Here is a 26,632-nt window from a genome sequence, read left to right on the forward strand (position 1 = left end):
CTAAGGACACTTAATACAGTATGTCCTGTCTGCTCATGGCACCAATTAGATGTTATTCATCTAATCCAGTAATAACTTGGCAGTGATTAAAGTAATGAGGGTGAAGGAGCCATTTAGTAATATTGCTAAGCATTGTATTTGGGAGATATAGGAATGGGGACTTCTACTGTTATTTCCATTGAGGGGCAGTCTGTCTGAAAGATAGATTCAGTTGTCTGTTCAAATTAAGTGGCTTGCAGTAGTTTATGAGAGCCATACTAAGTACATGAATTTATTTTTAATGAGGACTGTTTTAGGGGAAGTTATGGAACAAACAGGATGATTAATGTTTCTCTCCCTCTCATACCTTAGAGCAGTGGTTCTCAAACTTTTTGAAGTTGGGATGCATTTAAAATCCTACAAATAATTGTGGGTGCACTATATACAAATTTCTGAGAAATATGTTATAATAATTCAAATATTAAAGGAAAAAATATAAAGTTCAAGCGTGCTTTTATGGTAATTAAACAAAATAAATACAACCAAGTTAAATTTATTTTGATATTAAAAACTTTTATGGTACATTTTTTGAGTTATGCTTTTTAGAATTTATAAAAAACAGGAGTTAAAATATTAAAACATGACAAAAATGTTATCTTTATATATATATTTAGATACATTCTTAGTAAGATTGAGTAAATTTGGCAGGACCTGGCACAAATGTGTTAAGTTTTATCATTCTTGTGTTTATGAGAAACATGAACCTGATGTGTTCTAGCGATTTCTTCCATGTTTGGGCATCTATTTGAAAGGCAAACTCTCATTTCCTCGACAATACATTGAAGAATTCCTCTCTTTTTACTCTTATGTTGAGGGTAGAAAATCTTAATTCACATAAATAGGATGTTGAAAATTATAGTAAAAAGTTCAAAGCTTTTTTAGATATTGCCACATATTCTTTTAAATCCAAAAGCCTTCAAGAGACAACTCCTTATGTTTAATCATCAATCCACGATCAGTGGATATAGCTGCCAGTTCTTCTGTTAATGTTAAACCAAAATCACTTGAAGCTTCCATGAATGGGTTTCTAGTCCAATTGTATTGTTCAGTGTTAAGTGATGGAAAATGCTATAAATTAAATTCTGTTCATCAGCCTTCAAGTCCTATTTTATTTACACTTAACTTTTGCTCACTTCCAGAATAGGATTCTTCAATATCATGCTTTTTTTGAGAAATCTATTTTATTTGGGTGTATTTATCTAAAAATAATATAATGATGTGTTGATAATAAATATAATAATGATGTATTAATCAAAAAGCAGTATTTCCATAATGAAATGGTATAGTAGAGTAACTATATTTATTTTTAGATCAGGGCACATACCGCGAACCAGCACAGCTAGTAATTCCAGGTACTAAGTGGGAACTGTGCGGAATTAAGAAAATACGGGTGGGGAGGGCCGTGTAATTGCTGCTGGCAAGAACAAACTGCGCCCAAAAACTGCATCTTGCTTTATTTATAGGGCAAAGTGAGGCCATTAGCAAATCAGTGGTCTCTGATCACATTTCCAAGGCAACTCAAGAATTTTACCAAGTGCAGAAAACCCCCACCATACATATCATCTTAACTTTACACCAAACAAAGGATAGAAGAAACTTGCCTCCAGTCTTTTCAGGGATCATGGGGATAGTGTAAACAATCCAGCACCATAGCTTAACAGCCTTTTGCAACCTAATCAGGCAAGTGAGGTGGGGAGTTGGGCAGATTGTCAGCTTACAGCCAATTCCCCACACCTCTGTCCCCCCAAAATTTATTCTTCAAAAACCCTATTGGTTTTTTGGTCCCCAGCAGGCACATATTTCTCTGGAATACCATGGGGCATACCTGGAAATCTTCTGGGATGCAGCAATGTGCCTTGGCGCACACTTTGAGAACCACTGTCTTAAGAGTCTAACATGTTACTCACACAGTACCTAGACTTTTTAAGTGACACAAAAATCTATATTTGTACTAACTATAACTTCAACTTTTGTTCAGTCACCTGCTACTTACACCAGTCCCTTGGTCCAGAAAACTCAGTTGTGAGAGGGCTGAGAGAATTTTAATAAACCTTGCAGAGATCCTTTATATCCTATTCTTTGACCTGCAGGAGCCATCTTGGGAGACTCTGTGGGTGTTATACTCAAGAAATGATCATTATCCTTGTAATCTATGGCCATGTTACTTTCATAAGGGTCAGTAAGGCGATTGAGCCAACCAAGAGTCAGTCTGGTTGTTTAGCTCATTGGGTAGAACATCAGCCAGGCGTATGGATATCCCAGTTCAATTTCCTGTTAGGGCACACAAGAGAAGCACACATCTGCTTCTTTCTCTCACCCATTTCCCTTTCTCGCCTCCTTCCCCTCCCACAGCCAGTGAATGACTTGATTGGTATGAGTGTTGGCCTAAGGTGCTTAGCATAGCTGGATTGCTTTGCGCATCAGCCCCAGATGGGTTGCTGGGTGGATCCTGGTCAGGGCACATGTGGGAATCTATCTCCCTTCCTCTCACTTAAAGTCAATCAGAGTTTGACTTACAGTCCCCATTTTATACTAGGGGAAGACTGTGCCCCTAGGTTGTCTTAGTTTTGCTATTGAGAAGAATTACCAGCTTGAGAATGATCAGATATCTTTGAATTTTTTTGAAGTTGAACTACATAACACTATACTCCTTTTTCCTGTTTATTACCTAAGGGCAGACTGAAGGGAATGATCCTTTTCTGGTGACTGCATCCAACTTGCCTATCTAAGGTGTGTAGGTAAGAAGCTGAGTGAAGGAAGTAATATTAGGAATTCTTTTGTCAGTGTTTGAGAGGCAACCCTACACTTAATAAAACCAGATGCTTATGAATTTTAAGGAGTGTGATTAATTCCTGAGCACCTTGACTGCCCTCTTTCCCCCATTTTTAGAGGCTTTTTTGATAAAGTATACCATTTTCAGACTGCAGATTATTTAGGAAGCTGATCACATGACAAAATGTTTAAGTACAACAGTAATGTGGCTAGACTCAGCTGATTGAAGTAGCACAGAAATCCGATAACATGAAAAGATGTTTAATAGTGGTGTACTCTTTTGACCAGTGTCCTTGAGAAGGTTTCAGAGATTCAATGTGCTTTAACTTCTGGGACAGAGTGGAGACTGTACCCTCATTGTTGTGCCCTTCCCAACCTGGACACAACAGGTCAGTTTTTAGCATCAGACTTTAACAAGTCTGGCATGTATTAGTAGGCTCTGTATCAAAAATGAAGAATCCTTTACTTTGTTCACAGTCTAATGATGGAGTTCCAACCATGATTATGCAATGACTGAAGTCCATTTGGTAATTGTGGCAATTGGGTATTGGAGGTTTAACTAGTAGCTTGATTTCACTTAGCGTAGATATCAATGTGAATAACCCAATAATTTATTTAGGAACTGTGATTTATTTCCTGAATTTGTGATGGTTAAAAGCGAGGTGTTTAATCAGTCCATCTGTATAGTTTTCTTAGTTGCAGACCACACAGGTATGTTGTGTAAGAAAGTTTATGAGGGAATATGTAAGCCAGAGCAGTGAGGATTAATATATTCAGCCCACCTAATAGCCATGTATCTGTTCTTGGTTCTTCATAAGTAGTGCTGAGGCAAAACAGCAGCAGCAGCCAAAGAGAAACTTTTGAGTTTCAGCTTAACCAACCTTCAGTAAACCAGACCCATGCATCTGGAGAGTCTCTCTCTGTTAATTCCACCAGATCAATGGCTTTGCTTTATAGACAACTGGATATCCAGAACAATAATGGACACGTTTTTGCATAAAGTGGAGATGCTCTTTGGTCTAGCTAGGTAAATTCTTGACTGTGACACTTAAGTTTAACAAATGAAACTGGTTGGGCCTTTCCTCCATGATTACTTTTATTGAGTGAGTTGACCACTCCCAAAAATAGGATATCACACAAGATACTCAAGAAGCCTCTATAAATATAGGTGGTCAGGGAAACTAATTGCTGTTTTTCAAAAGGACTATATCTGGTTATGTCAGGACTCTGCTCTTCTTTGTTCGCATTTATCTCAGAGACATATAACAGAATGGAATCATTAGGACTCAAGGGGCCCCAGAGGCACTCTATTTATGGCTTTTTTGAAGGAAGAATTCCCAAAAGGAGGATGGTTAAGTAAAAGTGTATTGTACTTCATATGCAATGTGTGTATGTATATACACAGTAATTAATACCATACATTCGGATATAGAAATAATGGTGATACCGGTTCTGATGTCTGTTCTGACAGAGTTTGTGTGTTGTACCGCTTAATAAGCATTTTATAAGACCCACACTTGGAGAAGTTTAGGCTTTTGCAGTATGATATATTCCAAGTTGAAATAGAAGGCAGCTTGCAGGCTTTCAGGGCCACCTCTCCCTCTGTCCCACCAAGGGAAAAGTTTAGAGTTTTCTTTATTAAGCCCAATATAAAGACCAGAATCCAGATAATCTGTGCTTGGGTTCATCCCATATCAAAGCTTAGTCCAGTCTAGGCACTGCATAGAGCCTGTACAGGCAGGAATATTGCCTGGAAACCCTGCAAATGGAACGCTTGTTTCTGAGCAGTGAGAGAGAGAGCACGCAAGCGCTTGCACTGGGCTCACACTTGTAGGCCCGGAAGGATGGACTTTTTCTTTTCTCACCAATCAGTTTCTTTAAAATTTCACGAGAAGTTGGTTCCTCCCACAAACCAATGAAATCCTTCTTTTAGAGTAGACTGACAGGCCGATGTGGCCACTATTCTGGCTTCCTCTGCACATGTCTGAAAGAAGAAGCACAGAAGCTCCTTACCTGTAGTCTGAATATAAACTGCTTTTATCCTGGGCGTATGGAAAAAAAGTTATTTTTTCCCCATTGATTTGAGAAGGAGACAGAAGAAAGAGAGAGAGAAGTGTCAATTTGTTCTACTTGATTGCTTCATTTGTGCACTCATTCATTGCTTCTTATATTTGCCCTGACCTCTGAAACCTGTGACTTCAGCATGCCAAAATGATGCTCTATTCATTAAGATATTTGGCCAGGGCCAATCTATTCTTAAGAGGTGGTGATCCAAGGGCTCAATGGCACAATGGTTTCTGAAGACACAGTGGATTCTGAGGGCACAGTGGGCTGATAAGCCTGTGAATGTTTTAGTCTTATAGCAAATTAAGCTAAATGGGATATTGTAGCTTCTTAATGAAGCAGGCTATCCAAATTTTATAAAATATACAATGTTCAACCCCTTTTTCTCTACCCATCAGTATCTAATTATCTGCCTATGTTAACATTTTGTACATCTGTTCAGCCCAAAGCCTATTGGTCCACCTTTCTTTGTTTACTCTGAACACTGTTCAAAGCCTTGTAACTTAAATTCAGGAATTCTTGCCCCACAGAACTAGATGGCATAGTGACTTGGGTACTTGCTTCCAGCAGAACCATCTAAGTTTGGATCCCTCTCTTCTCCACAGTATACAGGGTGGGTGTCTTTGGCCTTTGTCTTCATTTATGGGCAAGGTCTCACCATGCCCAAATGGAACCTTACTTTCTCCTTCAGTGGAGTAAAGTCAGCAGAGTATACACTGGGTACACCAGCAGAAATAAATATACGTGAAGAGAGAGATGGTCCAAGTGAATAAGTAAAATATGCTTTCTTTTTGCTTTTGATCAGTTTAGAATATTTAGGCTGTTAGCTATGCCTTAGCCTTTAATTTAGCTTGAAGTCAAGACTAAAGACTAGATAGAAATAAAAAGATTAATATTATGAGGTAACTTTTAAAAACCTATGTTCATCATTTGTCTTGGACTTCTCAGGTTTTTTCTCTTTATTTTTTTTCCCTCTGATTGTTTTCCTTTATTCTATGTTGCTGTGTCTTTAATATTTTTATTTAAAACCTTCCCAGGGTGTACTCGCCAGGGTTAAACAAAGGCAAACTTAAGGAGAGGTTTCTCAGGTAATTGTCAGAAATGTTGGATGTAACCATAAACTTTTCCAAATGTCTGTATTGTTCCTGTTAGCCAGCACTAATAAATAGTATGGGCTGTGGTCTTAGGCTGTCGTTGATCTGGTGTTTGGGGTGGTAGAATTTGGAAATCTCATAATGCTCGTCTGTAAAACAGCTGCTTTTTTATTCACTAAGTCTTCTATTGGGCTATAATTTTTAATTTTGTGCTATGGGTTTTCAGAAGATTCTAAGAGTTCTTCAGAAATTCTATTGTGATAGATCCTGCCAGCACTTCATTAGGTATAAAGCCTTTGAGTTTCTAATCTACCATTATGATAGTCCCTCCGCTCCTTTTCCCATTTTTGATTCAGAGAAGCATCATTATTCAATAAAAACCTATGGAAGCCCTGGCCGGTTGGCTCAGCGGTAGAGCGTCGGCCTGGTGTGCGGGGGACCCGGGTTCGATTCCCGGCCAGGGCACATAGGAGAAGCGCCCATTTGCTTCTCCACCCCCCCCCCTTCCTCTCTGTCTCTCTCTTCCCCTCCCGCAGCCGAGGCTCCATTGGAGCAAAGATGGCCCGGGTGCTGGGGATGGCTCCTTGTCCTCTGCCCCAGGCGCTAGAGTGGCTCTGGTCGCTGCAGAGCATTGCCCCCTGGTGGGCAGAGTGTCGCCCCCTGGTGGGCGTTCCGGGTGGATCCCGGTTGGGCACATGTGGGAGTCTGTCTGACTGTCTCTCCTCATTTCCAGCTTCAGAAAAATACAAAAACAAAACAAAACAAGAAAACCTATGGAAGAGGAATAAACCGTGTTTAATGGTGACGTTATGTCTTTGTACCAAGTAAAAGAAGAAAAAGATACATTTAAACATAAATTAAATGAAAAACTGTATTTTCCTGGACTGCATAGTTTTTCTTCCTTGATTTAACTTTCTTCATGTTTTTTCCTCCTTATTTCTGGTAGCATGTGATTGCAACAATGGAAGAATCTCAAGTTTGCAGACTAGGAATAAAAACAGATACATTGGGTAACTCTCAATCAAATGATATTCTCCAACATCCTGACTCAAATTGTGGTGGCATAGGTAACAAACATTTTCCGGAAGAGGATGAAGGCAGTGACATAACAAAAGACAGGAATGTTTTGAGCCCAGCACACTGCATACAAGACTCAACTGAGAAAGCACCTGGCCCAGAAACTGGAACAGATCCTTCTGATAGTCCACAAGATTCAGAATGCAGCAGGAACAAAGGAAAAACTTTAGGTAATAATCTTTGTTTAGTGGTTGGGCATTTTCTGCAGTGCATGTGATTATGGAATATCGCCAACTTTGAGGTAGATGTTTTGTAGATATTACCTCTGGTTTTTTTTGGTCAGGGCAGTGTGCCTCTGCTACATTTATATGCAGGCGGCAAAAATAAGCTAAGTAGGAAGTTTAGTTATAAAAAAAGGAGTTAGTTATTTTGGTCTGAATAATCAAGAATTGTTTTTTCTGAAAACATTGGTGGCCAGTTTTGCAGAAGTGTTATTTGATTTGTCTGTTGTTTGATATTTTTAAGTAGTTCAACCAATAATTACTGTTAACACTGTATACTTGCTCCATTTACTTAAAGAATATTCACTAAAATTTAGGAATAATCTGTCATCTGTTGTTGAAAAAGTGGGTTAATAAGAGTGGATTTTAAGATACGTTTTTCTTTCTTCTGCAATATTAGCCTGACAGTTAGAACTAAGAATGTGGTATATTAAATTTCATGAATCAAATCAGACATACTTACTTTGCCTCACTGGTTGCCCCTCAGTTTTTTTATTCCAAAAATTCTTGTCTGATTTGACTTATTGCCTTAACCTGCTACCCTTAAGGATTTTAAAACTTGTAACAATGTGAAAGTATTTATAACTTTTTGCAAAAGAGACAGATATAATGCCACAACAGTGTGTGTAAAATACGTCAGCTTAAAATTGTTTAGTTTAGAATGGTTAGAGTTTAAAATCTTCAGAGAATTGAAGTTTACTTTTTACTCTTATTACACGTTTAGTAATTATTTTCCTCTTTTTTATTTGGCCTTGATTTTAATTAGAAAGGGATTTATTACTAAGATTGTGTGTGCATAAGAATGTATTCATTTCAGCTTGTTTTTTCTTCTTATCCCTATAACAGTATCAAAGTTTTATTCAGATTAAAAATAAAAGGAAATATGTCATATACGTGACTGAACATTTTAGCAAGTAAATACATTTCTATCCCTAGAGCAAGAAATAAAACTATCATTTATCTTGAACTATTATTTTCCGCTTTCTAGCTCAGCTACCTACTTCTCCCAGCCAGATTTTTAAAGTACTCTTAAAAACTCTTTCCTCAAGTGAAGGAGTAATCTGTCTGTCTTTTTAGTACTGTACATTGTTAATATCCAGATTATGATTAGTAAATCATCAGAAAACAATTATAACTCAGATTGGTCACAGAAAAAGTCTGCACTTTAGGAATGGGCAGAGTGTGTTAGCTTTTTGAGCAGTTGGTCTTTTTTTTTTTTTTTTTTTTGAGAGAGAGAGAGAGAGAGAGGAAAGGACAGAGATGAGAAGCATCAACCTGTAGTTGTGGCACTTTAGTTGTTCATTGATTCCTTTCTTATATGTGCCTTGACCACAGGGCTCCAGCTGAGCCAGTGAGCCCTTGCTCAAGTCAGGGACCTTGGACTTCAAGTCAGCGACCTTTGGACTTAAGCTAATAACATTGGGGTCATGTCTGTGATCTTATGCTCAACCTGGTGACCCCATACTCAAGCGCAGTTAACCTGGTGAGCCTGTCCGTACTCAAGTCAGTGAGTTCAGGGTTTTGAACCTAGGTCCTCAGCATACAAATCTCTATCAACTGTATTACCTCCTGATCAGGCTTGAAAAATTTTTTGAACTTCCTTGTATATTGTCTGATAGAAGAATATTCTTAAAACCATTTCCACTGGCCTGGCCTGTGGTGGCGCAGTGGATAAAATGTCGACCTGGAATGCTGAGGTTGCCGGTTCAAAACCCTGGGCTTGCCTGGTCAAGGCACATATGGGAGTTGATGCTTCCTGCTCCTCCCTCCCCCTTTTCTCTCTCTCTCTCTCTCTCTCTCTCTCTCTCGCTTTCTGTCCTCTCTAAAAGTTAATAAAAGTAAAAGAAAAAAATTAAAACAAAACAAAACCATTTCCACCTTTTATAAAATATTTTAACTTTTCTTTTTTTATCTTATAAACCAGGAAAGGAAGTATTGTTGTTGATGCAAGCCTTAAATACTCTTTCAACTCCAGAGGAGAAGCTGGCAGCTCTCTGCAAGAAATATGCTGATCTTGTGAGTATTAAGGGAACATACCCTTAAAAAATATGGTGAAGTGTATAATTTAATGTATTGTGTTATAATTTAACGTATAATTTTTATATACTTTTAAATGTAAATTTATTTTATTACAGAATTTAAAGGAAGAAATCTAATTTCTTGGAACTTTATTTGGTGTGTGGCTTAGTTTTATGAACATTGTAATATTTTTTGAGATTTGAAATAGATCTCCTAAATTTAGTTAGCCTGTGCATTTCTAAGTAAGCCCTACCTCCCTCCCTCCCTCCCTCTCCTTTTCCTTTTTCCTTTTTCCTTCCCTTCCCTTCCCTTCCCTTTTTTTAAGTGAGAGGAGAGGAGACAGTGAGACAGACTACTGCATGTGCCCTGAGTGGTATCTACCCGGTACCTCCTTGTGGAACCGATGCTCAAATCAGCTGAGCTATTTTTAGCACCTGATGCCCTTGTAACATTTGAGCTGTGGGAGGGGAAGAGGAAGAGAGATAGGAGAGGTATGGGTAGAGAAGCAGATGGTTGCTTCTCCTGTGTGTCCTAACTGGAATGGAACCCAGGATATCTATATGCCGGGTGATGCTTTATGCACTGAGCCAACCGGCCTGGGCCAGCATTTTCATTTGTATGTTTATATGTCTGTCTGTTGGGAGTGAATGTCTTTTACAGTTAAATTCAGAAATTCAGAAATTCTAGAAAGAGTATAGAGGGTTAAGTTTACTGAGAGAAATCTCATGAGGCGTTTATAAAACAATGGACTTGATTAAAGCATCTGGATGCAGATGGACTGAGGCCGAAAAAGGCCTCAGCCCCAATAGAAGGGATTTTGGGGGCTTTTATAGCATTTGAAAGTTCATGCTGATGTGTGTTCTAGGGAACTGGTGAAACTTCGTCTGATTTTTGGAATTTAGAAGGGTTAGCCTGTGATTAGTTGGTACCGGAAACACCTTAAAGATGTTGAAAGCCTTTGGTTCTCTCAAGCATGTATGTTCCTCTTAGACTGTGGTTATTGTGATCTGCAAAGTCCTGATAAAAATGGGAATTAGGAGGAACAAAGTGGAGCTGCCTTTGATCTACCTAACATAGAGGGAAAAGCTTAAAATGTATTGATTACAATTGTGAATTTTGTGAAATAGTGTAGTACAGCCATTTTGCCTGATATGCCAATAATTTTTAAAACATGACATACCTATTTAGTCAGGGTCACTGACAGTTTAAAAAAAAAATGACAAGCCAACACATTACTGTCCAGTTTCAGTGAATCAAAATTATAGCTATTTTTTTTTATCATCGACAAAAAAATAAAGTTTTTGATGTGCTGCAGAATTGAAGTAATTAGTTTATTTGTACCATGAGATGAAAAAGGTTGAAAATTTCTGCTATAGTGGAATAGTCGGATGATGAAAATCAAAGCAGCAGTTGTAGAAGAAGAACACCAAAACAAAAAAGAAAAAGATAAACGGACAAAGGAGTGAATATTAAGTAAAAATACAGCAGAATAGAAGGTTAAGTAGTTTATCTGGTGATGTGACAGATGCAGCCAGCCAAGAAAAAGTAGGAAGAAATAGCAAATAGACTAGCATGATCTTTTCTCAAACTCAAGCAGATGACCTGGGAATCTTGTCAGAGTGCAGATTATGATTCAGTACATGTAAAAACACTTTAAAGTACGTAATGAGATGGGTTGTAGGGAGATGGCTAAGATACTGCATCCCAGCTAATGGGCAAGTGGTGTTTTATTGTTTGTTTAGAATTTTTTAGGGGGGGTATGGTAAGGAGGAGGGTATGGTAAGTAAGAATTACCGCATTTGTTTTGGTAGGTAAAACATTAGAGACTTCCCTAGTGAGTAGCCTTTCTTTGATTTAGTTTTATTCCTATGGAGAGCAGTAGTTCTTATGAGTAATAAAAGATACACATATTTTGGTTTAAAATATTTTAAAATGCATTCCATAAAAAACAGAGTTAGGATATGTAACAGTGAGATAACCTTCTTGTCACTGTCAAAGAAACAAGAAGAGAGACAAATAGAGGTCAAAGAGACTGAGATATAGACACCACCAGAAAGCATTGACCCACTAAAAGGAAATTCACAAAGTTGGAGCTTCTCTTTGAGGGGCAAAAGGCTTATACTTCCCATCAAGCACTCTAGCTTTTAATATATGCATGCTCATTTCTTAGCTGGGCTACATCTTTCACATCACCAAGTCAATTACTTATCCTTCTATGCTGCTACTTTTTCTGTTAATTTCACTAGGTTGTCCACTTACCTTTTGCTTTTCTTTTCTTTTGGTCTTATTTTTCTACCACTATTGTTTGATATTCATCATATGACTATTCCACTGGAGACTGTCTTACATATCTAAACCTGCAACACATCTGGTTTTGAAATTAAGTGAACATATGTACCCTGATTTATTGATGTCACCCCATTAAAATTTATAAAAATAATAAAAGGAATTCAGTGAGAATACTCACCCAGGAGATCCAAATATTGTAGTGAACTGAGAAACAGTTCTAATCTATGTATAATACCCAAGTTTTTGAAGTTTAATTTGTTACTTTTATTTCTTTACTGAGATATAACTAATATAACAGTGAACTGATTTCAAGAGATCTCCATAATGATACAATTTAGTAGTTTACTGGCAAAAGGATCAACACAGTAAGTCTAGTTAACATCCATCATCACAGTTAAAACAAAAGACATTTTTCTTTAGATGCAAACTTTAAAGATCTACTTATGCTTTTAACTTCAAAATATGCAAAATAGTATTATTAAACATAGCCATCAGGGTATATAGTACATCTTCATAAGTTATTTGTTATAATTGATTTCAGTGGGTTTCTTTATGACCATTAGTTTGAATTATTTATTAGGTAAATTATTTACCTAGATTTCATTAAGGTTCTTTCTGAGGTTTTATCCTGGTCTTTCATTTAAATATATTACTCTCTAATTTTGTTGACTATTAACAACCACCTGTCTCAGTGCTGAAGAAGTGACCTCTTATTCTACTTCTTGCTAATTGCTTAAGACGTTGTGACTGTCTAAGCAGCCTGTTTTATTTTTAAAAGTTCCCGGTAACTGAGTGTGTTTTAAGATATGTCTTCCAAAGATTGTAGAGGGAAATTCTCAGTCAGCACTTAGAAGAACCAGATAACTCAGCCAACAACTTTTAAAGTATGCAAATATATACAGTCCTCCTCTCTCCCCCTCCTTTAAAAATCAATAAATAAAATCTAAAAAAAATTCTTTTAAATAAAGAATATATGAATAACATCCACAAATTAATGAGAAGGAGATGGAAGATGATTTTACATTGGGTCATGGGCACACAATGCAATATACAGACTATGTATCATAGAAATTTACACTTGAAACCAGATGATCCTATTAAACAAGGGTTACCTCAATAAACATAATAAAATAAAAACACAAGGAGGTGCCACTTTATCTTTATTCTAGTTGTAGAAGTTAAGAATTTTGATAATATTAAGTGTTGAACACAGTATGGATCTATAAATTGTTGCTGGGGATGTAAATCTGTCAGCTTTGCTAGAGAACAGCTTGACATTATCATGTAAAGTTCAATGTTGTAGAAATTACAGCAATAATACTAGATTTACACCCTACAGAAACTTGTATGCTTTTACCAGTATGCATATATATTAGAAGGATAATATTCTTATAATAGTAAGGAAACCTAGGAATCGTACAAAGACCAATAACAAGAGAAAATATGATGGTTATTTTGGAAAGGAATATTATACAGTGATCCAGAAGGTCTGTACAGCAAATACAACAATATGGATGAATCATAACAATATAATCTAGGGTGACTAAAAATTCCTGAAAGATCATTTGTACATATTGTTTGATTCTTCTTTTAATTTAATTTTTCTCTAGTTACTCTTTTTTTTTAATTAGTTAATTCACTTTTTAAAAATACATCTTGGGCCCTAGCCGGTTGGCTCAGTGGTAGAGCGTCGGCCTGGTGTGCGGGGGTCCCGGGTTCGATTCCCGGCCAGGGCACACAGGAGAAGCGCCCATCTGCTTTTCCACCCCCACTCCCTCTCCTTCCTCTCTTCTGTCTCTTCCCCTCCCACAGCCAAGGCTCCATTGGAGCAAAGATGGGCCGGGCGCTGGGGATGGCTCCTTGGCCTCTGCCCCAGGCGCTAGAGTGGCTCTGGTCACAATAGAGCGACGCCCCAGAGGGGCAGAGCATTGCCCCCTGGTGGGCAGAGCATTGCCCCTGGTGGGCATGCCGGGTGGATCCCAGTCGGGCGCATGCGGGAGTCTGTCTGACTGTCTCTCCCCATTTCCAGCTTCAGAAAAATACAAAAAATACAAAAAAAAAAAAAAATTACATCTTGGGGAGGCATAAGTTAATAGAATCATATAGGTTTCAAGTGGACATTTCAGTGACAGGTCATCTGTATTTTGCACTATGGGCCTACCACCGAAAATTAAACCATACAATATTTCCAGATACTTGGCCCCTTTTTTCCCCTTTCACTCTTCCATCCCCTCCAGCCCCCATTCTCTCTGGCCATCGTAGGGTTGACTCTGTGTCTGTCTTACTTATTTTTCTTAGCATAATATTCTGATATTATAATTTCAGCCATGTTATCACAAATGGCAGTGTTTAATCTTTTCTGTTGGCTGGGTAATATTCCATTGTATTTATGTACCTCATCCTCTTTATCCAGTCCTCTGTCAAAAGAAGTCTTGGTTGTCTCCATGTCTCAGCCACTGTGAATAATGCTGCAAGGAAATTAGGGCTTCATATGTCTTAGGGAACAAATTATTTGGGGCTTTTTGGGTCAACACCTGGAATAAGTATTGCCTGGTTATAGGTAATTACTGTTAATATTTTGGAAACTGCCACACTGTTTACCATAGTGACCACACCAGTTTACATTTTCATGAGCAGTGAATGAGGATTTCTTTTTCCCTACAACATCTTGAACATTTGTTTTTACCTGTGTAGTTGATTTGCATTTTCTTGATAGCTAGTGAAGGTGAATATCTTTTTGTATATATCTTGGGCATTTGTATGTCTTTTTGGCAGAAGTGTCTGTTCAAGTCCTCCACCTGTTTTTTTTAATTTTTTTTTTTTGTGGCAGAGACAGAGAGAGTCAGAGATACAGACAGACAGACAGGAAGGGAGAGAGATGAGAAACATCAATTCTTCGTTACAGCTCCTTAGTTCATTGATTGATTTCTCATATGTGCCTTGACCGGGGCACTATAGCAGACTGAGTGAACGCTTGCTCGAGCCAGCAACCTTGGGCTCAAGCTGGTTAGCCTTGCTCAAACCTGATGAGCCTGCGCTCAAACTGGTGACCTTGGGGTCTCAAACCTGAGTCCCCTGCATCCCAATTTGATGCTCTATCCACTGCGCCATTGCCTGATCAGGCAGTGTTGAGTTTTATGAATCTTGATATATTTTGGATATAAACATATTTTCTGAACTGCTATATGTAAATATCATCTCCCATTCAGTTGGCTGCCATTTAGGTTTTCCTTGGTTTCTTTTGAATGCAGAAAGACTCTTAAATTTGATATAGTCTCATTCATTTATTGTTGCCGTTACTTCTTTTGCCTTGGGGCTCAAATTCATAAAATGCTCTCTACAGCCGAGATCCTTAATTTATTAGCTATGTTTTCTTCTATGTTATTTATTATTTCAGGCCTTATATTTAGGTCTTTGAAACATTTTGACAATTTTTGTACATAGGGACAACCATAATAGTTTCATTATTTTGCATGTCATTTTCCCAGCAACATTTATTGAAGAGGCTTTCTTTTCTCCATTGTGTGTTTTTGGTTCCTTTGTTGAAGATATATCTGTAGTTTTATTTCTGGGCACTCAGTTCTATTTTTTATGTGTGTATGTCTGTTTTCTACCAGTGCCATGCTGTTCTCTTTGGTTTGTTTTTTCCATTGCTTTGGAGTATAATTTAAATAAAAATTTTTATAAAACTTAATGGGGGTACTTTGATCAATAATTGTACATAGGTTTCAGGTAAATATTTCTATAACATTAGAACTGTTGATTCTTTTCCGTGTGTCCATTCCTCACAGTAAAATCATTTCCAGTCACCTCATATTTATCTCTGTTTACTGCCTTCCATCTCACCCCCTGACTTCATCCACCTGGTAACTACTTCTCTTTTATCTATGACCATGACTTTCATTTTTATATTCCATCTATGTGTGAAATTATACAGTTTTTAGCTATGTTTGTTGTCAACAAAGGATCATCCATGTTTAACTGGCATTATGTCATTTCTTATGGCTGAGTAGTATTTCATTGTATATATGTATCACATCTTCTTTATCCAGTCCTGTATCAAGGGACACTTTGGTTATTTCCATGTTTTTGCCACTGTGATGAACAGGGGGTGCATGTGTCTGTGTACCAGTGTTTTTGGGTGTTGTGTAGTTATCCAGTAGAAGGGTTTTTCGGTCATATGGTAATTTATTTTTAATTTTCTGAGGAATCACCATACTTTCTTCCATAAGAGCTGTACTAGTTTACATTCCCACCAGCAGTGAATAAGGGTTCCTTATCGGGGCTCTATAGTGTAATTTTAAGTCAGGTAATGTAATACCTCTGGCCTCATACATTATTATCAGAATTGCTTTGTCTTATTTGGAGTTATTTATGGTTCCATACAAACCAAGTAATTTTTTTGTTTACTTCTTTAAGAATTGACATTGGGATTTTGATGGGGATTGCATTAAATAGCTGTCTTTTTCAATATTTTTTTGATAATGCTTTGTAGTTTTCAGTATATATGTACTTTACATCCGTTGCTTAGTTTATTTCTAAGAATTTTATGTTTTTGTTGCAATTATAAAATTGTATTTGAGGTTCATTTTCTGAAGTTTCATCATTGGCATACAGGAAGGCAGGACACTTTTTTGTATTGATTTTGTAGCCTACAACTTTACTGTATTAGTTTACAGTTTCTAGTAGTTTTTGGTGGAGTCTTAGGGGTTTTCTATATAAAGGATCATGTCATCAGCAAAAAAGTAATACCTTCTTTCCTGAAATAGGTGCATTTTATTTATTTCTCTTCCCTAATTGCTCTGGCTAAAACTTCAAGAAAGTTACTGAATAAGAGTGGTCCAGAACATTACTGAATAAGAGTGGAGAGAGTATGCAGCCTTGTCTGGTTCCTGAGGGAAAGCCTTCATTATTTTATCCTTTAGTATGATACTAACTTATAGTTTATAATATGTGTTTATTATTATTATTATTATTATTATTATTTGCATTTTTCTGAAGCTGGAAACAGGGAGAGACAGTCAGACAGACTCCCGCATGCGCCCGACCGGGATCCACCCGGCACGCCCACCATGGGGTGACGCTCTGCCCACCAGGGGGCGATGCTCTGCCCATCCTGGGTGTCGCCATGTTGCGACCAGAGCCACTCTAGCGCCTGGGGTAGAGGCCAAGGAGCCATCCCCAGCGCCCGGGCCATCTTTGCTCCAATGGAGCCTTGGCAGTGGGAGGGGAAGAGAGAGACAGAGAGGAAGGTGCGGCGGAGGGGTGGAGAAGCAAATGGGCGCTTCTCCTATGTGCCCTGGCCGGGAATCGAACCCGGGTCCTCCTCACGCTAGGCCGACGCTCTACCGCTGAGCCAACTAATATGTGTTTATTATTATGTTGAGAAACCTTTCCTCCATTTCAATTTTATTGAATAAAACATAAAGGAATATTTTATTTTATTGAATGCTTTTTCTGCATCTGTTGATAGGACCATATGATTTTTTTTCTTTGTTTTGTTGATGGGGTATATTACATTGATTTCTGTATGTTGAACCATCCTTGTGATCTTCGAATGAATCCCACTTGATAGTGGTGTATTATTTTTTTAATGTGTTGTATTCAATTTGCTAATACTTTGTTTAGGATTTTTGTATCTGTATTTATTAGAGATATTGGTCTCTAGTTCTTCTGTATTCTTGCCAGGTTTAGATACGAGGGTTATGTTGGCCTCATAAAATGTGTTAGGAAGTATTTCTTCTTCTATTTTTTGGAAGAATTTGGAAAGGATAGATACAGATCTTCTTTGATTGTTTAGTTGAATTCACTGGTATAACCATTTGGCCCTGGAAGTTTATTTTTGGCAAATTTTTTATTGTTTCTCTTCTTTCCTGCTTATGGGTCTGTTTAGGTTTACCACTTCTTCATGACTCAGTCTAGGAAGATTGTATAGTTCTAGGAATTTATCTATTTCATCTAGGTTTTAAATTTTGTGGCATATAACTTTTCATACTATTCTACTATGAGACTTTGTATATCTATGGTATTGTGGTAATTTCTCTTTTTTTCATTTCGGTTTTATTTATCTGAGTTCTTTCACATTTTTCTGTAGTGATTCCAGCTAGGGGGTTGTCAATGTTATTGATCTTCTCAAAAATCAGCTCTTTGTTGAATTACATTTTTCTATAATTCTTTTATGCTCTTTCATTTTTTATGTTCCAATTTTTTTTGGGGGGGGTATTTTTCTGAGGTTGGAAACGGGGAGGCAGTCAGACAGACTCCCACATGCGCCCGACCGGAATCCACCCGGCATGCCCACCAGGGAGTGATGCTCTGCCCCTCTGGGGCGTCACTCTGCCACAGTCAGAGCCATTCTAGCGCCTGAGGCAGAGGCCATAGAGCCATCCTCAGCACCCGGGCAAACTTTTACTCCAATGCAGCCTTGGCTGCGGGAGGGGAAAAGAGAGACAGAGAGGAAGGAGAGGGGGAAGAGTGGAGAAGCAGATGGGCGCTTCTCCTGTGTGCCCTGACTGGGAATCCAACCTGGGACTCCTGCACGCCAGGCCAACGCTCCACCACTGAGCCAACCGGCCAGGGCCTGTTCCAATTTTTACTGTTTCCTTTCTTCTAACTTGATTGGCTTTGTTCTTTTTTGTCTAGTTCCTTAAGATGTGATGTTAGGTTATTTAATTGCGATTTTCACCTAGGTTGTCTAACTTTTTGGCATACAGTTCTTTACAGAACTGTAAATTTTCTTAACATATTTTGTATTGCTATTGTGTCAATTGTTATTTCTCCACTCTCAGTTCTAATTTTATTTATTTGAGTTCTTGCTCTTTTTTTCTTGGTGAGTCTGGTTAAAGGTTCATCGATCTTGTTTACTTTTTTGAAGAACCAGTTTCTCTGTCATTGATCCTCTGTATTGTTTCTTTAGCCTCTGTGTCATTTTTTTCCTCTTTGATCTTTATTATTTCCTTCCTTCTACTAGCTCTGGGCTTTACTTGCTGTTCTTTTTCTAGTTCTTTTAGATGCAGGGTTAAGTTGTTTATTTGAGCTTTTCCTAGCTTCTTAAGGTATGCCTGTAGTGCTATAAACTTTCCTCTCAGTACTGCTTTTGCTGTGTGCCATAAATTTTTAGTTATTGTATTCTCATTACCATTTGTTTCTAGGAATTATATTTTTTCTTCTTTGATCTCATTGTTAACCCATTCGTTATTTAATAACATGCTATTTAGTTTCCAAGTGTTTGAGTATTTTTCAGTTTTTCTGTTGTGGTTGATTTCTGTTTTCATACCACTGTGATTAGAAAAATGCTTGATATGATTTTAATCTTCTTAAATTTGTTGAGACCACTTTTGTGCCCTAATGTGTGGTCTGTCCTAGAGAATGCACCATAAGAACTTGAAAAGAATGTATATTCTGCTGCTTTAGGGTGAAAGTTTCTGAAGATATCTTCTAAATCGAGTTGATCTAGTGCTGTGATGGCACACCTTTTTATAAAAATCGCCCACTTTTGCAGTGCAGGTCCCTCCCATCTACTAGTGCGTGGCCCAGCTTCATGGTGGGCCAATTGCTACACCATTTGGTTGCTCTGCTACCTCCCACCATGAAAGCTGGAACACCACTAGTGGGAGGGAGGGACCAGGTTGACCAGCACTGCAAAAGTGGGCGGTTTTTATAAAAAGGTTCGCCATTACTGGTCTAGTATGTCCTTCAAATCTGCTGTTTCTTTGTTAATTTTCTTTCTTGAGGATCTATCTAGTGATATTAGTGGGGTATTGAAATCTCCTATTATTATAGTATTGCTGTTGATCTCGCCCTTTATATCCATCAAAGTCTGCTTTATATATTTAAGTGCTCCTATGTTAGGTGCGTAGATATTTATAATGGTTATTATATCTTCCTGTTGGATTGCTCCTTTTATTATTATGTAATGACCTTTTTTATTTCTTACTATAGCCTTTGTTTTAAAGTCCATTTTGTCTGATATAAGTATTGCTACCCCAGTTTTATTTCATTTCCATTGGCATGAATAATTTTTTTCCATCCTTTTATCTTCAGTCTATGTGCATCTTTTGTTTTAAGGTGTGTCTCATATAGACAGCACTTGTGTATGGGTTCTGTTTTATTATCCTCGCAACTACCCTATGTATTTGATTGGATCATTTAATCCATTTACATTTAAGGTTATTATTGATATTAGTTGTTTATTGCCATTTTATTCTTTTAAGCTGTATTCGTCTTTTGCTATATTCTTTTTCTCCTTTGATCTGTTTAAAACAGGCCCCTTAACATTTCTTGTTGCATTGAATTGGTTGTAATGAATTCCTTGAGCTTTTTTTTTTTTTTTTTTTTCTTTGAAGCTTTTTATTTCTTCTTCAATTTAAACGATAGCCTTGCTGTATAAAGTAATCTTGGTTGTAGGCTCTTGTTCTGCATTACTTGAATATTTCTTGCCATTCCCTTCTGGCTTCAAGTGTTTCTGTTGAGAAGTCAGATGTCATCCTTATGAGGACTTCTTTGTAGGCGACAGCCTTTTTTTCTCTAGTAGCTTTTAATATTTTCTCTTTATCAGTTAGCTTTGGTATTTTAATTATGATGTGTCTTGGTGTAGATTTCTTTGAGTTTCTCTTGAATGGAGTTCTCTGTGCTTCTTGAACTTGTGTGACTTTTTCCTGTATCATTTTAGGTAAGTTTTCAGCTATGATTTGTCTGAGCAAAGTCTCTACCCCTTGTTCTTTCTCTTCTTCTTTAGGAACTACTAAGATGCAGATGTTATTTCTCTTCATGTTGTCACAGAGCTCTCTCAGAGTTTCCTCAGACTGTTGAGTCTCTTTTATTTTCGCTGCTCTGCTTCTGTGCCTTTGTTTATCTTGTCCTCTAACTTGCTGATTCGATCCTCAGCTTCATCCATCCAGCTTTTTTTTTTACTATTTTATTTTATTTACTTATTTTTTGTATTTTTCTGAAGCTGAAAACGGGGAGGCAGTCAGACTCCCGCATGTGCCCGACCGGGACCCACCCTGCACATCCACCAGGGGGTGATGCTCTGCCCATCTGGGGCATCACTCAGTTGCAACCAGAGCCATTCTAGTGCCTGAGGCAGAGGCCACAGAGCCATCCTCATCGCCCAGGCCATCTTTTGCTCCAGTGGAGCCTTGGCTGCGGGAGGGAAAGAGAGAGACAGAGAGGAAGGAGAGGGGGAGGTGTGGAGAAGCAGATGGGTGCTTCTCCCGTGTGCCCTGACCGGAGTCGAACCCGGGACTCCTGCACGCCAGACCGACGCTCCACCACTGAGCCAACCGGCCAGTGCCCATCAGTCCTGCTTTTAATTCCTTCCATTGTGGTCTTCAGTTTTGATATTGTATTTGTTGTTTCTGACTTACTCTTTTTTATTATTTCAATGTCCTTTTTTATGCTTGCTATCTCTTTATTTAGTTATTCATTATGATCATATATTGTTGATCTAAGATCTTTGAGCATCATAACAGTCATTATTTTAAACTCTGCATCTGGTAATTTGGTTACATCTGACTCATTCAAATCCTGTTCTGGTGATTTTTCTTGATTCAATTGGGTTGTATTTCTCTTCCTTCCCATTTTGTCTGTTTATAATATGGGTGTGGCCACTGGAGTGGCCTCTGTGTTCCCTAGGTGTGGTCTGTCTGCTGGCTCACCACCCCCTCTGCCACTGCGTTGGGCGTTTGGGGTATGGGCATGCCTGGCACCCGCCGGCGGCGTTTTTGCCTCCTTTCCCCTGGAGGGGCTATGTTCACGTGCCTGGTTATACAAGCCTCAGTGTTAGCCCAGGGCCACAAGCCTTGGCACCGCGAGCTGGGATGAGCACCTTTTCTCAGCTGCGGGTCTCAGCCTATTCCTGGGCTTATGCCCCGTCCCCAGAGGCAAAGCTGTGCTCTTCATTTGGGCCTCAAGCCGTGGCTGTCTGGGCCTGGCAGGGCTGTGTGCTCATGCTGAGCCATGGGTCTCTGCAGATCCCAGGCTTTCCCCTTTATCCTGTGGGCCAGATTGCAGGCGGACTTGCTGCTGGCCTAACCAGTTTTGTGCACCCCTTCCACTCTCACTGGGCGAGACTGAGCTCATGCTGGGCCTCAGTTGTGGCTGGCCTGGCTTCTGCCCCTGCTGACCTGACTGCACTTCTGTGTCCCACCGCCACCCAACCTACGGCTAGCCCTCAGCAGTGTTGTTGGTGACACTGCACCTCAGACCCTAGTACTCTATTTCTCATGGCTCCCCTCCTTCTAAGCGACTCTGCTCTGAGTGCCACAGGAAAGCTTGTTTGGCTGGTGTCCTGCTTCCTGTTGCTGGTATTGCTGTTTCCAAGGGTTTTCCTTGGGAAACAGCAATTCTCTTCAGATTTGGTTAGTGACTCAGCCCAGGGGTTAGAGTGGCTGTCCCTCAAAATGTTTCTCCCTGGGCCTCCTAGATTACACTTTCTTTTTGCTACTTCGGTTCCCTTTTTTCTCCCTATTCCCCAGAGCCCTGGGTGAGTGGTTGTGAGAGAGGTTTTCTGTGTGGTCCCTTTAAAAAGAGTTTTGGGACTGAGATCTGTCTCTCACAAACAGTATCCTGACTTGTTTTGCAGCTAAACACTGTCCATATGCCTCTTCTAGGCTCTGGAACTGCAGCCTGGGGCTTTGTTTCTGGGGCTCAGGACCCTCTCCTCTCCGCTAAACCCACTTGCTGCCATGCAGGTCTCTCCAGGCTCCTGTTTACTCCCGGGAGCCGGGCAGCCCTCTCTGTGTTTCTGCTTTTCCTACCAGTCTCTGTGTGGCTTCTTTGATGTTCCTTGGTTAAAGAGTCCTCTTAGTTTAGTCCAAAGTTGGTTTTTCCATCTGATGGTTCTTAAAATTAAGTGGTAATCCACTTTGGTTCTGGGAGGTGTAAGTTGGTATGTCCGCCTACTCTATCGCCATCTTGCTGCACTGAGAATTTTTTTCTTATGATATTCTAGGCCTTTAATGATTGACCCCCAGGGTCAAGCCAATAAATGGATCAAAAACTCTGGGGACCTGGGAACAGCTGAGAAGGCTGGCTTGTCTTCCGAAAGCTAGATGTGTCTTTGAAGGCAGCATACGGTTGACTTTTGCTCTTTCATTCAGTCTGCTACTCCTGACCTTGATTGGTGGATTCAGTCCATTTACATTCAAGGTAATATTGACACCTGAGGGTTTTCTGTAGCCATTTTATGTATTGTTTTCTGGTAGCTTGGTGTCTCTTTAGGTTTTTCTGTTTTTTTCCTTCTGTAATTTGTTTTTGTTTGAAACTTCTCTCCCGTTTTCTCTTTTTTTTAAGTTGTGTATTTCAGTATTGGTTTTTCATGGATTATTACCATTAGGTCATTAAGAAAAAAATTTTCATATATGCAATTGTTCTTTGACTTAATGAGTTTTTCATCCTCTGCTACTGCAGATCATTATCCTCACCCTTTTCTGTTAATGTCACAAATTATCTTTGTTTTTATTGTGACCTTGAAGGAGCTTTTACTGCAGTTTTGTTTTGTTTGGTAATTTTTATTGCGCAGAATAGCCTCCTTGAGTATGTCTTGTAGTGGGGGTTTTCTGGTGGTAAATCTCCTCAGCTTCTATATGTCTCCCAAAATTTTTATTTCTCTATATTTGAAATATAACTGATGGATATGAGATTCTTCACCGGTAATTCCTCTTAGTTTTTGGAATATTAGAGTTACTCTTTCCTTGGTTGGAGGAGTTTATGCTGAGAAGTTAGATGAAGTCTAATGGGCCTTTCTTTATATGTTACGTTTTCTTTTACTCTAGCCACCTTGAGGACTCTTTGTCAATTATTTGTGACAACCTTATTATGTGCCTTGGAGTAGGTCTTTTTGGTTTGAGTTAACTCAACATTCTGTTTGCTTCTTAGACTCAAGGCTCTTACTTTTTTTGTAGACTTGGGAAGTTCTCAATTATTTGTTTGTATAGGTTCTCCATTCTCTTTCTTTTTATTTTGATATACCTATTATTATTGTATTTTCTAACCAATTAAGAAAATTCATGTATAGCTTTTTGTTTTAACGTTTGTGAATCTCCCTCTTCTCTCTGTTGCATCTTTAGTTTCCAGTCTGATGTCACTGATTCTCTTTTTTACCTATTCTGTTCTTTTACCTGAAGTTGCTACCCCAGCTTTCAATTTGTATACTGAGTTATACATCTCTGTTTGGTTCTTTTTTAAAGTTTCAGTCTCGTCGGTGGAGTATTGATTTTGTTCATTAGTTTTCTGAGGTCAGTATATTGCTTATCAGTATTTTTTTCTCATTAAGTATTTTCAGAGCTTCAATTTTGAATTCTCTATCATTTAACTAACTCCAAGGTTTCACTGTGATTAAGATTGCCTTTAGGAGTTGTTTTATTTTCTTTCTGAACTATTACATTTTATTGTGTATCCATGGTACTCATTTTCTTCTTTTATGGTAGTGTAACAAAGGGGGAAAGAATAAAGATCTGCAATAGCAAATGAGGATAGATTGCAGAAAAGCACTCACATGATAATTGACTTTTGTAAATATGACAGTTTTTCTTTTAATAACCTAAAGGTAACAGCCCATGAAAATGCCACTAATGAATCATGTAGCTTAAAAAAAAAGAAATGGAGGGAAAATATGGAATACCACCAAACACAAACAACTAACAGAAAAACAGAAGAGCCAAATGCGACACAGAGCTATCAGAAAACAAGACATAAAATTGCTATAGGAAATTTTCAAGTATTAGTAATTACCCTAAATATAAATGGCCTAAACTCACCAGTAAAGAGACAAAGAGTAACCGATTGGATTAAAAAGCTAAACCCAAACATATGCTGCCTTCAAGAGACACATGTAATGTACAAGAACAAAAGTAGACTCAAAGTGAAAAGTTGGAAATCGATTCTCCAAGTAAATAATACTCAAAGAAAAGGAGGTATAGCCATATTCATATCTGACAATGCTGACTTCATGACAACAAAGGTAACCAGAGAAAAAGATGGTTATTTCAGAATGATAAGGGCCGTTATATCAAGAAGAGATACTACTTTTTGATAAATATGCATTGAATCAGGTAGCAACAAAATACATAATAAGACATCTCTTAACTGATCTAAAAATAGAAACAGACAAAAACATATTTATACTGGGAAATCTCAATACACCATTGATGACTCTAGATCGATTATACAGTGTGTCCGTAAAGTTGTGGTGCACTTTTGACCGGTCACAGGAAAGCAACAAAAGACGATAGAAATGTGAAATCTGCACCAAGTAAAAGGAAAACTCCCAGTTTCATACCTATTCAGTGTAGTTCGATGTGGGCTCACGCACAGATTTTTTTAGGGCTCCTTAGGTAGCTATCCCGTATAGCCTCTATAGACTCCTCACTGACTGATGGCCTACCAGAACGGGGTTTCTCCACCAAACTGCCAGTTTCCTTCAACTGCTTATTCCACTGAGACATGTTATTCCTATGTGGTGGCGCTTCATGATAAATGCACCAATATTCACGTTGCACTTTGGTCACGGATTTGAATTTAGCGAGCCGCAGAACACACTGAACTTTCCTCTGTACCATCCACATCTCGACTGGCATGGCCGTGGGCTGCTTCGCTGTATACACGGTGTTATGTCATCATCTGCGCATGTGCACATGCTGCCACATCATCCTACAGAAACTGGGAGGCTTTTCCTTTTATTTGGTGCAGATTTCACATTTCTCTTGTCTTTTGTTGCTTTCCTGTGACTGGTCAAAAGTGCACCATGACTTTACGGACACACTGTATAGTGTTCCTGGATGGTAATTTTTTTTTCATTAATTTAATTTTTGGGGTCTACTCTCTTCTGGCCTGTCGGGTTTCTGCTGAGAAGTCTGACAATAACCTAATGAGTTATTTTTAATATGTAAGTTATGTTCTTTTTTTTCTAGTTTCCTTGAGGATTCTTTCTGTGTCATTGATTTTTGACAGTTTTATCATGCTGTGCCTTGGAGTAGGTCTGTTTGGGGTGAGGTGATTTGGTATTCCTTTTGCATTTTGGAGTCAAGGCTCTTAACTCCATCGACTTGGGAAATTCTCATACATTATTTATTTAAATGGGCTCTGTTCTTTTAATATATCTGTTATTCTTTGCTTTCTGATCAATTCTGGTAGAGCTCGATGTGTTTTTTTTTGTTTGCTTTATTTTTTAATTCATGAGTTTCTCTCTTTGCAGAATCTCTGGTTGCTAATATAACTGATTCTTTCCTCTGTCTGGCTTGTTCTGTTAGCTAAACTTGCCAAGTCAGTCTTCAGTTCAAGTACTGGGTTTTTCGTCTCTATATTTAAAGTTTCAGTCTCCTTTCTGAGCTCATTATGTTGCCGAATGGTATTTTCTTGCACCTCAGTGAGTATTTTTAGAACTTCAGTTTTGAATTCCTTACCATTTAACTTCAAGGTTCCCATGTGATTTTTTTCTGGAGATTTCTCACTTTCTTTCTGAACTATGATTCTGTTGAGTTGCAACCGCCATATATCAGAACTGGAGCCCAAACTTATGCAGTCAATTTGGGAACTTTATTAACTGGCCAGCGGTCTGTCAGCTGCACCTCTCGCAATGGACAGCGATGAGCTCATGGGGACAGAGGCATTATAGGCTAAACCTACAAGGTTACAATTCTTTCAGCCCATTTGTACAATATCTTTGCAAAAGCACAGAAGCACACACTATTCTAAGATAATAAACCGCCTTCCTGCAATATCTGCAGGGCTGATACACAAGGAATGCATCCTGCCTCTGCTAGCAAGATTAGATTTGTTGAGGCTCATGAGAATTTTCTACTTTAGCTGTAGCTATAAGCTAAATTTGGTCAGGGGTTTTCCCCAGCATGAGCTGACACTCCATAACAGACTCTGTCTTTGGTAGCCATTTATTCTATTTCTTTTTTTTTTTAATGGCCTTTGAAAGTAGTATTGTCAAGTACCCCAACAGGAAAAACACCTAAGAAAATGAAAAATAAAAATTAAAACAATACAATAAAAAATATAAAGGATTATGAGAAGCAATAAAGAAAAACTGCAGAGAACAAAAATTGA

At 38.5% G+C, this 26,632-nt stretch overlaps 1 protein-coding gene across 1 annotated transcript in view; it reads left to right on the plus strand.

The window, feature by feature from the left end:
- The window catches only part of LOC136386918 (gamma-taxilin-like), a 70,549-nt gene that overhangs the window by 19,885 nt on the left and 24,032 nt on the right, over positions 1–26,632 (plus strand). The window contains 2 exon segments of the mRNA XM_066358037.1: positions 6,916–7,216; positions 9,192–9,283. Of these exon segments, the coding sequence (XP_066214134.1) occupies positions 6,931–7,216; positions 9,192–9,283 (378 nt within the window). The 5' untranslated portion in view covers positions 6,916–6,930.

The sequence above is a fragment of the Saccopteryx leptura genome, unplaced genomic scaffold (genome assembly GCF_036850995.1).
Source record: "Saccopteryx leptura isolate mSacLep1 unplaced genomic scaffold, mSacLep1_pri_phased_curated manual_scaffold_21, whole genome shotgun sequence".
NCBI lineage: Eukaryota > Metazoa > Chordata > Mammalia > Chiroptera > Emballonuridae > Saccopteryx > Saccopteryx leptura.